Source organism: Maylandia zebra, linkage group LG6 (genome assembly GCF_041146795.1).
Source record: "Maylandia zebra isolate NMK-2024a linkage group LG6, Mzebra_GT3a, whole genome shotgun sequence".
NCBI lineage: Eukaryota > Metazoa > Chordata > Actinopteri > Cichliformes > Cichlidae > Maylandia > Maylandia zebra.
The window spans coordinates 25,339,790-25,352,249 of NC_135172.1; the positions used below are offsets into that span (position 1 = coordinate 25,339,790).

At 37.8% G+C, this 12,460-nt stretch overlaps 1 protein-coding gene across 3 annotated transcripts; it reads right to left on the reverse strand.

Moving 5' to 3' along the window:
• Window positions 1-16: 16 nt before the first annotated feature.
• Window positions 17-5,969, reverse strand: LOC101481881 (intelectin). 3 transcript variants are annotated; one of them, XM_076884933.1, is made up of 9 exons: window positions 5,884-5,933; window positions 4,979-5,021; window positions 4,207-4,294; window positions 3,499-3,621; window positions 3,138-3,385; window positions 2,425-2,589; window positions 1,575-1,692; window positions 1,226-1,332; window positions 18-1,155 (listed from the first exon to the last, which is right to left on the reverse strand). In XM_076884933.1, exons 3-9 carry the CDS (start codon window positions 4,289-4,291, stop codon window positions 1,009-1,011), a joined length of 993 nt encoding a protein of 330 aa, XP_076741048.1. In that variant the 5' UTR covers window positions 4,292-4,294; window positions 4,979-5,021; window positions 5,884-5,933; the 3' UTR covers window positions 18-1,008. The 3 variants fall into 3 exon arrangements, with proteins under 3 accessions (XP_076741049.1, XP_076741048.1, XP_076741047.1); XM_076884934.1 differs by lacking the exons at window positions 4,979-5,021; window positions 5,884-5,933 and adding an exon at window positions 5,814-5,873 and having other exon boundaries at window positions 17-1,155; XM_076884932.1 differs by lacking the exon at window positions 4,979-5,021 and having other exon boundaries at window positions 5,884-5,969.
• Between the last annotated feature and the right edge of the window lie 6,491 nt (window positions 5,970-12,460).

Genomic DNA, 12,460 nt, shown 5'->3' on the forward strand with positions numbered 1-12,460 from the left:
AAAATTTGGAAAAGTTAAAACAGGTATTACAATAAAAACACAACACTTTGTGAGGCTGGGTATTTGCTCGTTTAGTTATCTCATGTCTCATCAAACAAATGCGTCATACTCGCTGTGTTGTCAAAAACTACAAGTAAGGACATTTACTGCAAATATTTGTATTTTGTTTTTATTTCAAAAAGTCATTTCAGTTAGTTTTCAAGTGTGGGTGTTGTTTGTTTGTTCATTTGTTTGTCTGTCTGTCTTTTAGGTTAAATAAAGCCACACCTAGTCTTAGCTTTTAATATAGCTCTAGATCAGGTTAATAACATTCTAATCAAAGCAGGGTTTCCATGGAAACGCATTTCTTCTTTACCACATTTCTTACTAAACCTTCAGTGAAAATTTGATGTTTAATTAATCAGATCTTTAGTTCCAAGAATCAGAGGACACACATCACACAAGGGAACAAATGTGCAAGCTTTAGACCTCCAGCATCTGTTTGAAGTCCATGGCTATATCCAGCCAGCGTGGCCAGTTTGTCTTTCAGCTATAGGTGACCTCTAGACCACCTGAAGGTTTTTATGTCATCAGCTGTCAGTGGAAGCAATGGACACAACATTTAAAAAATACTCCGTTTCACTGGTTAGTCCTGAGTATTTTAGGTCTATGTGCTCGTCAATAATAATGAGGATGACTTACATGCAAATTTTTTTTCATAAAAATTGAAGGTTAGACCGTGACCATGAAATCTATTCGCAGTTCATCTTTCTTTTTCTCTGCTGACTAAAACAAACTGTCAAATTAATTCCAGTAAAAACAACTTTGAATGTTTCGTGTAACTACACAGTTCAGCAGTGCCATCTACGGTTTGTGTTGCTTAATTACAAATGATTCTTTCACTGTCAACTTCTGATTTGTTCTCCAATAAAAGAGAAATTTTATGATTGATGGCTGTACAAATAAACCTGATGTCACCTGATCTGGTTACAGCTGGGACTGACTATAGTCGAGGCTACGTAAACCCACTCAGCGGTAAAACAGTAACACAGCAGCCTCGGTCATCTCTTTGGAGGCGCTCCAGCCTTGCTCTTTGCCCAGTCTGTCGTAGTCAAAAGATGGGAAGTCCCCACACTGCTCCTCAGGGTTGAAATATCCTCCTCCTCCTATACAATACTAAAAACAGGGTTTTTACACCATGTGTACTCACACAGTATTGGCAGATGTGTGACGACTGATTACTCACATGTTCAGTGTTGCAACCGACAGTCGGCTTGACACCAGAGCAGATAGCCATGGCCGCAGATTCCCAGTTTATTGCTCTGAAAGTGATGAAGCCTGATTCAAACTCCCCTTTCATTCAAACAAACAAACAAATTAAATAATTAAATAAAAATTCATATGACAACTGGTTTAATTAATAGAGTACTTTCATAAATACTTAAAAACTCTGTTATTCATTTTGTGTTGCAAGTTTAAACAACTATTTTATGTGTAAAATATGTAAAAGACTCTTATTACACATTAATTGTCTAATTAATTGTCTTCTAATGATCCAAATTATCATTTTCAATCTGATTAAATGAGCTTCTTACTTCTTGGATTGGGTCCATACAACTTTTTGGTGGACTCCGCGTCTCCGTGGTCGTATATGATGGGAATAGCTGGCCCTCTGTCACTGCATGTTCCAACTTTGTATCTCACCGGATATTGCTGCAACAGTGTTGGGGGAGTTTGTCATGAGTGTGTATGTATGGACACACGCTCACACAGAAACACACACATATATGTATAAAAGTAAAGAGTAAAGCCTCTGAAAATTGATCCAGTGGTTTATATTCTGCAGTAAAAAAAAACGTTTTCCAAGAACATTTTGAAGTGGATGGCAGGATCAGAATTTGGCATAAACAACATGAAGGCGTGGCTCCATCCTGTCTTGTATCAACAATTAAGCCTGGTTGTGATGCAAAGGTGGTGTAATATTTTCTTGGCACACTTTGGCCACAAGGAATTGAGGCAGCTCAGAAGGCAAAGGGGATCCAAGTTGGTATCAACTAAGTATCTCTAATAAAGTGACCAGTGAGTCATCCTCCTGTTCAGTTGTGCTCTGGGGTCTCTCACTTCTCTTTCTTTTCTCGTTAGAACCAGTTTGCATTGTTCTTTGGAGGAAGTAGTAGACACGTATCTGTGATATTTTCAAAGTTCAGTTCACAGCCTTTATTTCTCGGGACAAGTATACCATTGATGCAGCAGACAACTAACGATCTTTTCACAGGAATTTTTGAAACTTTAAAACGTTCCAACGTTCCACCAACGTTCCACCTTGGGAAACGACTGATTTACTACAGAATTTAAACTACTGGATCAATTTTCAGAAGCTTTTCCTCTTGATCATTAATGTTTTTGAAATTTACAAATTAATAAATTCTTCAGAGCTTTAATTACCTTGAACAGCTGAAAGAGATTTCCTCCATACAATGTGAGGAACTGGTTTTCAGTGTGGTAGCGGAGGATGGCTGCAGCTGCTTGGTTCCAGTGCTCCAGCGGCAACTTGTTGGGAATGTGCCACACAGACATGTCCTCAGCTGTTATATCATAGTAACCTGGATTCTGTGTGAGGGTACGCACATAGTTATGACTCAAATTAACACTTCTGGCCCAGTTAACTTCTTTTGCATCATAAATTGCTCCATTTTGCTTTTCAAATATTTTGCTTTTCTTTTCAAATAGAATTTTTGTGACATCCCACGCCCACCTGCACTGAACCAATTCAGTGACATAAGCTGGAACTGTAGCTTATAACCAGCTAAAATATACTTTAATATCAAAAGTGTTTGACACTAAAGTGAATGTTTTTTCCTATGGTAAATATTTTATCTATGATATTAATTGGTGTTTAATACTGTTATTTATATCATGGTTAAGATTCACAATCAGACGATAAACCAAGGAATTTAATTGTTGCTTCTTCTTGTTGTATCCTGTGAGCATTTCTGTCTAAACAATTCATCTGGCAAGAAACTGATGAGTTTCCAACAAACTAACCACAGCAGTGTGTTGCATTTTATGATCTCACAATCAGTTTTAAGTAAATTAAGTAAAGTGCTTCAGTTAATGTTACTTTCCAGCACTGTTTTTACCACCACGGCTGATTTTACCTTAAAGTCATCAGCAGTGGCGCTCTCTACTGTTCCAAAGGTGTTTCTGTTGGACCAGTTTCCATCTCCATCAGGCAGGTCAGCATTGTTGCCCTGCTGGCTGGACCAGCGATCGCCGGCTGTGCACCTTCCATAAATGCTGTTCTCATGGACGCTTGCCACCAGCGTCCATCCGCCCCCCGCAGTAGTCATATCACAGTAAGTCTGGTACAGCATGCCATTAGCTGTGGTGAGGTAGTACACCCCATCTGGAAACAAAGTATTAAGAAAACATAGTTTCATTTTAAGAGGGTAGAAATATCCTGAATGTTGCCCGTTAAATAATTATGACTTGTGATTTGTGTGATTGTATTGTCCTCACCTTCATATTCACCATATCGGTCCTTGATCTCTTTACAGCTTCTTGCAATATAAGTGAATCTGTTCCTGAGTTTCTTCAGCTGTTCAAAGTCTTCTGTCTCACGTGTGGTTTCTGTGCATTTTTCTGAAAACAAAGTCAAGAAAATGTAAGAAAGTACACATGTAACGCAATCTGGAGATTTGCAGTTGTGTGAAAAATATAATAGAAAACAATTTGGTCCTTTAAGTTAGGTTCATACTACTTCAGATAAACAACAACACATATTATAACATGTCTGCGTCGGAGTGTGGCTTGTGGCTCAGCTGCAGCGGAGGGGTGGAGCAATGGGTTCAGGGTGTGGTGTCAGTTGAGGCTGACTCACATACCTGACCTCCATCATCTGATCATGTCTCCCCTTTTGAGGATGTTGCCGGGACCAGGGAGCGAGCCGTGTGTGGTGCTGAGCCAAGAAGGCAACTGGAAAGCTGAGCAGTGAAAAGCGCACAACATCTTTTTTCCCACATGGAAAAAAGTGACATGGTGTAAGATGTTTTGAGTTGTTGTTCATCTGAGGTTGTATTTACCTCATTTTAAGACCTGCTAAGGATCGATTATTTTATTATGTCCTAATAGGTGATAAGTGTCAGATGGTGTATTTTCTTGTCGCTACGTGTATGTGTGCTGTACCACTGAAAGCTAATAGAAATAGTTTAAACGTTTTCATATTACCTATTTGTGAAGAAGTAAAATCTGCAAAGGATACTTGTTCCAAAAATACCAGACTCACAAAAAGCAAAATTATGCGATGTAACATCTCCTGTGGGTGAAAAAAATACATATTAGGTGCTTGATGATAAATGTTATCTGACACAACACATCAAAATATGGAAGCTTGTTTCCACCTCTGGGGAAAAAAGGCATCCATATGTCAAAATTTCAGGTTATTATCTCAAAAGTCAGTATTATTTTTTTGAGTTTTGACAAATATGTAGAAATATTTACTTTCTTTCCTGAACAGAAACATTTTTTTACTGCTTGGATGTTTATGTTTAATTTCTAACATCTCAGAGAAGTCTAGTGTTCTCAAAACTGGGTATAAAACATGAATTCAGCAGGAATTTGTCTGATAAATAAAAACATGATTTTTCATTTTTAACAAATTTGAGGCATTTTTAAAATATTTGTGTGTTCTTCTAGTTAACGATAGACGGTCTAATAAATTTATTACGCTCTGCATCTCAAAATTTGAACTCACTAGCTCAAATGTCTGAGAAAATAACTTGAATTTTCTGCTGAACTTAAGTCAAAACTTCAAGATAAATTATTTTTAAAATATTTCTGCATGGCAGCAAAAAAAGTGAAATGACTAAATGAACTAAATAAATAAAATAGTTTTTCAGTAGCCGTAACAAGCAGAATATTTAGTTAATTCATCTCCATCTCAAGAAACCTAAGTTTAAAAAAAACAAATAGTAATAATGTGTGTGCTTGTTTTATTCACCTTTGTTTGTTTGAATAGGTCTTGAAGATTATGAAGCTCATTTCTTAAGAAAGAAGAAAGGAAATTAATAATTCTTGGTCAAGAATAACTAATTTATTTTATTATTTTTTTTGTTGTATTTTAGTGCTAGTTATTGTTTATGTTTTAGCTTCTTCGGTTCTTGTTATTCATGTCCTGCTTTATTTTCCTCTGGAGTCTTATGTGTAGTTTTACTTCCTCCCATGTCTGATATTTTTTATTGCCTGGGTCTAGTTTGGCCCATGTGTATCTGCTTGCTCTGATTGGCCTTCGGTGTGAATATTTAGAGCCCTGTCTTTCCTGTTTTCATCACCAAAGTCTTTCCTCTTCTCGTCTATGCTGCCTCTTGTGTTCTTGGAATTTTTAGTTTTCCTCAGCTTGTGGATTTTTTGGACTTGTGCAATTGAGCTGAATAAGTTCCTTTTTTTTTTTTTTTTGCTTGCTTGGACCTTGTCATATAAGCCTTGAATATATAAGCATAAAAACTATGTTCAAATCAACTTAAATTCAAATCATGAAAATTTCAAGCGCCACCAGTGATCATGAATAAAAAAAAGAAAGAAAATAAACTAAATGTTCTTTCACCATTATCACCAGGTACTATGGGTCGTGAAGTGGGGTACACTCCGGACAGACTGCCAATCTGACACAATAAACTACATGTATTTTTTTAAAACAGAAATTAGTTTAAAACCCGTGGGGTTTTTTTTCCCTGAAGAGATTTTACATGAAAATTCACAGCAGGACAATGAGGTTCAACGTGATTGATAGAGAATTGCTCTATATGTTTATAAAAGCAACAAAGAAAGATACTCACAGTCAGTGAAGCTGACAATGCTCTTAAAAAAACATTTTTCAGTGACTGACAACTAAATCCGAGTTGTTACCTGATTTAATTTCCAGATTGTTTCTCCACTATTTAAATTCTCTCATGAAGTCTGCAGTAGGAATAAGACTTATTCACATGACAGAAGAATATGAAGAGAAAGTTTGGCTCACATGACAGTAAGAGGAAAGTTTAAAATTAGGTCAGGAGGAAGTCGTTTTTGAGCATTGCTCAAACATGGTATTTTCTACAGCTCCTGAACAACACACACACACACACACACACACACCCTCTCCTGTATTGTTAAACATTAATCTTTTTTGTATTAAAGACATATTTACAAGATAGTTTAACTAACACACTACACGTCTGCATCATGCTTTATATTTCCCCGTCTCCATCCCCAGACTAGTGTCAGTTCCCTGACTGATGTTTGTTTATTTTATTTTTTTTTCAATATTTTATTTTAATTTTTTCAGCATAGAAAACCCCATGAACAAACAAATACAGCTCAGGCGCTGAGATGATAGGACAAGAAATAGCACAATAATAATAATTAATAGGGAAAGACAAAAGAAAAAAGAAAGAAAACATTAAAATTTGAAACTACCAGTATCCATAATGAATTAAATGTCATGAATATGTAATAAACAGGGAAATTGCATCGCCATGGTACATGTTTATACAACATGAGCTTTCTCAAGGTGAGTACAAAACAGAGTCCAGGATTTTGAGAAAACTTTTGCTGCAGGTGTTTGCAGGTATCGAACTTTTTCCAGCTGAATGACTGATAACATGTAATTGAGCCAGACACTGAAGGAGGGAGGAGCAGCGGACTTCCATTCCTTTAGAATAAGTCTTTTCGCAATCATCATTCTGAGGTCGATTGGCACCCGCACAGTCGCAGGGATAGTTCTGAAACGTACACAGCCAAAAACTGCAATTTCTGGATTGGGTGAGATGGAAATCCCTTAAGCTTTAGAGTAGAGATGGACCGATCCGATATTACGTATTGGTCCGATACTGACCTAAATTACTGGATCGGATATCGGAGAAAAATAAAAAATGTAATCCGATCCATTAAATATCACGAAAGCACCTCACAAAACTTGCAACACGCCGTAACTCACCTCAGAATGTTAGCACGTTGGAGCAGTATGCATCACGTGATACAGCGCCGGTGGTCTGGATAGCATGTGGAGCTTCGCTAGCAACCCGGCATTTCATCTCCGACAAAGTTATCTCCGAGAGAAGTAAAGCAAGTGTGTAAGTCCATCTCTGAATGTTTGTAAAGCATTCCTGCGTTAAGCTTAACGAGCGACTGCCTCTCGCTCTCCGGCTGCTACTTCAATCATGAAACTGCTTAATGATCAGCTGATCGGCTTTTCTGTCGCGAGTCCGTGTCTCTTGTTTGTTTTTGGCCCACTTTGCACCAGAAAGAGGAAACCAGCGGCTGAACAACAGCAGCACGTTTAAGTTTGATCAGCTGTTGTTAGAATGTATTTAATATTACTTTCTACTCGAGGATCTTTCCCTACGTAGCTGACGCTGGTAACTGTGCAGGGGCGCATCTAGCAAAGTTTAGCCAGGGGGGCCGATAGGGCATTAACAGGGAAAAGGGGGCACAAATATCACACAGCGGAAATTTGTGTTTTTATGTTTTATCAATCTGTGTATTGGTACATAGTGTTGATTTTATTTGCATGATTTTATAGTGATATTTATATTGCATGTTTGTTTGTTGATATTTATACTGCATGGTTTTATCCTCATATTTATATTTGTGTTAATGTTGTACCATGTTCCTTTAACCCACTGTGGACTAAACAGATAATTGTAGGCACCTGTGAGGTGGGGGCGTTCCCCAAGGTGGCCTATCAGCCACCAGGTTGACCTGTTAAAGGGGATGGTGAGCGCAGAGACAAAAGGAGAGAGGAGTGACGCACGAAGGGTGAGGAGGAGAAAAAGGAACGCGTGCAACCCCGCACGTGTGTGGAACGAACTGCTGCCTGACTGTGGGGCGCTGCGAGTTGTTCGGCGATCCAGTCCTAACGGCAGGAACGGCAACAGTGGGTGGCGATGGCTGCAATGCACGACAGGGCAGGGATGCCCCTCTGCCTGCATCTGACGGTGAGACGAGGGAGGCCGTGTTCAGGTGTGGAGTGGGGCGGGACTGTACGGCGACGCGCTGTCAGGAGGAGACAGGTCTGCGATAGGAGCCCCCTCCCTGGTCTGTTGCTGACGAGTTTTACCATACTGGAAGAGAAGTTCCTCTCCTGTCTCTTTCATATAAGAACCATTCGCCCAGGTGTGGCTGGACTGTGGGATTATGGGACTATGGGAGGGTAATTTTAGCATATGAAAAAGATTCATTTAGCCTTGTTTTAATATTGTATAGTTATTTCTGCCAGCAGGGTTTTTAGCGGGTTGCAACACTATTTTTATTGTATACGGGGAATTTTATCTTGTATTTGTGACTCTGGCTGTGTTTTTTTATGGAAATAAATGGTGTTTGAAGCCAGCTGAGTTTCTGTGCCCTGAGCGCTGACCCGCTCACTCCCCTTTGCGCTTGTATGTATAAAGACGTGGTGGTGAAGATTTAGGTCCACCAGTCTTAGCGGCTACACAAAGACATACTTTTCTTTCTTATTCTCATTTAAAATGTCTCGCTTTTAATTATTTAATATTTATCTGAATCTTACACCCAAAGTTTTAATCTGATGTAAAATGAATAGAAGTCAATTACTGTATATAGTGACTATTAAGTCTAAGATATATATACCCTAGTAAGCTATAGTACTTTTTCCTTTGGGAAGGTACCATCTGTGTAGTCTGCAATTTTGTTGAAGAAAGATGTTGAATCTATTTAATATTTCTTGAAAAAGAATTGATTTCTGTGCATTTTTTTTCACACTGCATCAAATTAAGGTTGATTACGTCGATTAAGCATCATGAGGTGGCGCGTGAGGGGTGGTTCCCTATTTTTTATTTATTTATTTTTGTTGTTGCTGGGAGTTGGAGCCCTATTAGTTAGGTTGCTTAATATTTATGCTAAGTACTCTTTAAAATACCAGAATAGGGAGGATGGTGTAGTTTTAAGTTTATTAGATTGATCAGTATTGCTGAACTATGAAATATTTTTTTTTGCATACAGGTATAACAGAATAGCTTTAGTGTAGTTGTTGTTTTAAACTTGAGTATGAACTTATACAAAATGCAGCAAGATATTTAAAAAACAGTTTTGTTGATTAAAAAACACTATATCGGATTCATATCGGTATCGGCAGATATCCAAATTTATGATATCGGTATCGGACATAAAAAAGTGGTATCGTGCCATCTCTACTTTAGAGTACCAATCAAATATTTTGGACCAAAAATTGGTCAATGACGGGCAATGCCAGAGAGTGTGAGCCAATGTGCTCTCTGATGTTTTACATCTGTCACATATGGGGGAAGTTGAAGGATAAATTTTGTGTAGTCGAACCTTGGAATAATGTAGCTGATGGACAATTTTAAATTGTATTGGTAAAATGGTAAATGGCCTGTATTTATATAGCGCTTTACTAGTCCCTAAGGACCCCAAAGCGCGTATTAATTGATGTCTGCTGTTAACAGAGCAGGAATGAATTTTTGATAGGCATTTGTCCCACATTGATTCTGATATTTCTATGCCCAATTCCTCCCTCCAAGCGTCTCTTATCCTCGAAATCTGCACTTCAATGCTGTCATCAAACAAATGTACAATTGTAGAAATCAAATGTTTGGAGTAAGGAGGGCTCAGGAACACCTTAAAAAAGTTATGTTCATGGGGAACATCTTGGTAAGTCTTCATATTGGATTGCATAAAATGCCTGACTAGTAGGTAACGGTAAAAATGTGAATGCGGTAAATCGAATTTTTGCTTAAGCTGATTAAATGATGCAAATTTTTCATCAATATAAAGATCTTTGAATTTGATTAAGCCCTTCTCCTTCCAAACATAGTAGGATTTATCATCCCAAGGAGGCAAAAAGGCATGGTTATCACATATTGGTGCCTGCACAGAGGAGTTTGGCAGTTCAAAAAAGCCTCTAACTTGGTTTAAAATCTGCACAGATTGTTTCGGAACAAACCCCAGTTTATTAAGACTCTCAGCCCTCCCTACTTTTGAGAAAAGCAGGGCCTCTAGAGAGGAGTCCCTTACAATGCCAGCCTCCATTTTAACCCAAAGGGGGATGTTGAAATGACCAAGATCTGAGGATGTCTGTTGCCAGAAAGTCAAGGCTCTTAGATTTGCAGCCCAGTAATAATGTTTAAATATTGGTAAACTCAGACCTCCCTCCAATTTGGATTTTTGTAGATGTAGTTTTGAAATCCTAGGATTCTTGTAGTTCCATATGTAAGAAGTAATAATTGAGTCCAACTCCTTAAAGAAAGAGGAAGTGAGATAAATAGGAAGATTTTGGCAAAGATACAGAAATCTAGGAAGAGAGACCATTATTATGGAATTTATACGACCAACCATAGATAGGGGAAGAATTTTCCATGACTCGATGTTATGCTTTAATGTTGATAAGAATTCAGCAAAGTTCAAGTTTAAAAAATTAATTTGGGATCTTTAGGAACAGTTAATCTAAGGTATGTGAGATGGTCGTTAACTATTTTGAATGGAACATTACAAAGAAAACTCGGCGAACCGGTTTTAGATAAAGGCATAAGTTCACTTTTAACCCAGTTAATTGTATATCCTGAAATTTTGCCAAATGAGGTGACCAGATTAAGAAGGGATGGTACAGATTCTTCTGCATTACGCAGGTATAATAGTACGTCGTCTGCGTACAAACTAATAACAGTTTCAACCCCTCTGACCAAGAGTCCTTGTATTATTGGGTGTGCTCTTATCTTAATCGCAAGGGGCTCTAATGCCAGAGCAAATAGAGCAGGGGACAGGGGGCAGCCCTGCTGAACAGAGCGCTGCAAAGGAAATGGCGCCAACCTCTCTCCATTTGTGAGAACTGAACAGATTGGATTTGCGTATACTAATTTTACCCAAGATATAAATATTTCACCAAACCCAAACTTCCGTAATGACTCGAACATATAAAACCACTCAACCTGATCAAAGGCTTTGTGTGCATCAAGAGCTAAAATTGCTGCTCCTCACGAACTACCATGGTCAGAATAAATGGTGTTGAGAAGACGTCTAACATTGAAAAAAGAAAGTCTGCCAGGGATAAATCCCGTTTGATCGGAGTGAATAATAGAGGTCAAGTACTTGTTCAGTCTAGTTACTAAAATTTTGGTTATCACCTTTCGATCAAAATTTTGAAGAGCAATTGGCCTGAAGTTAGCAGGATCTGAGTCATCCCTGCCTTTCTTCAAGATTAATGATGTTTGTTTATTAAACACAACATTTACCTCACACTTCTCAGCTTTGCCTTTCTGTCACACTAAGACACAAGGAGAATGATTATTAATTATATATAATTAATAATTATATAATTATATATAATTTTTTACTTTTCCTTAGCGTACAACACTGTAAACCCAAAGAAGTTGGCAGCTCAACTCTATACAGTGATCTTTGTTCCTACAAGTGTAAGGCATACACCAAGTTTTGACCTGCCAGTATCTTTGCTTTGGTCAGAACAAGAACCTATGTTGCTCATCAAGGTGAGTAAAGTAGCCACATTTGGTTTCTAGTAATTAGACATTTTTGAAAGAGACGTAAATGAGAATTCTGATTTTCAAAAGACTGGCGTGCAGCAACATATTCCTCTCAAAAAAATTCAGCCACTTCTCTACATGGTCATATCACTAAAAGTTAACTTCTCTTTGCTTTTACCAGTTCATGTCACTTACCCAACAATTACTCCCTGTCTTTTTCATCAGTTCTGAAATCTTCGCTAACGACATGAAACTAAATTTCAAAGACTTTGTTATAATTTCTGTATCTAATTGAATATTGTATCAAAAGAAAAAGAAAAAACAACCTCAGAACAACACACTGAGTAAATCTTTAAAACTTTGCAGTCTGTCTCAGCTACTGTAATGAACTCAGCTAACTTAGTGAAGTGGCTGTGTTAGCTTATTAGCTGCTAGCTTATTAACTGTCAGCTATCTATCAGGGGACCCAGCATTTTCAGTTTATATTATATTTTTGATTTCTTATGTTATATTAAAATAATGTAAAGTTCTTGTTTTATTATTTAGTTAGAGTTTAGTTGGGTTTTATTCTAGTTTATGTTCATCCATGTCTCTGTGTTTATGAGTTTTGTTCTGTCTTTGGTGTAAGTCTGTCTTGTCTTGTCCTCTATGTTGTACTTTTAACTATGTCAGTACTTTTCATCTCTCTTTTGCTCCCCTGTCTGTCATGTGTTTCATGTTAGTTAATTTATTTAAGTACTTTGAGTGCCTTTTTTTCTAGGTGCAGAAATTTCTATCTGCAGTCCAGATCTTTCTTTCTTTTGTAAATAAAATATTGACACAGAAACGCAACTTTTTGGTATTTCTAACAGGCACATGCAGAGGGGGGGACTAGAGGGGCTTGAGCACCTGCCCCTTTCCTGATGGGTGCCCAAAGTGCCCTTTTGATAAGGCAACTTTTTTTAAAAAATTATTTATTTTTTTATGTGTGTGCGCGTGCGGAGTCCTGT

Bases quoted from the DNA above. Each gene is read 5' to 3' on its own strand.
- LOC101481881 (XM_076884934.1), bottom strand. From the start codon at position 4,291: ATGTTACATCGCATAATTTTGCTTTTTGTGAGTCTGGTATTTTTGGAA. The intron at 3,386-3,498 runs GTGAGGACAATA...CTTTGTTTCCAG, and splicing joins CCGATATGGTGAATATGAAG to ATGGGGTGTACTACCTCACC. The intron at 1,693-2,424 runs GTAATTAAAGCT...ACACTGTTGCAG, and splicing joins ATCTCTTTCAGCTGTTCAAG to CAATATCCGGTGAGATACAA.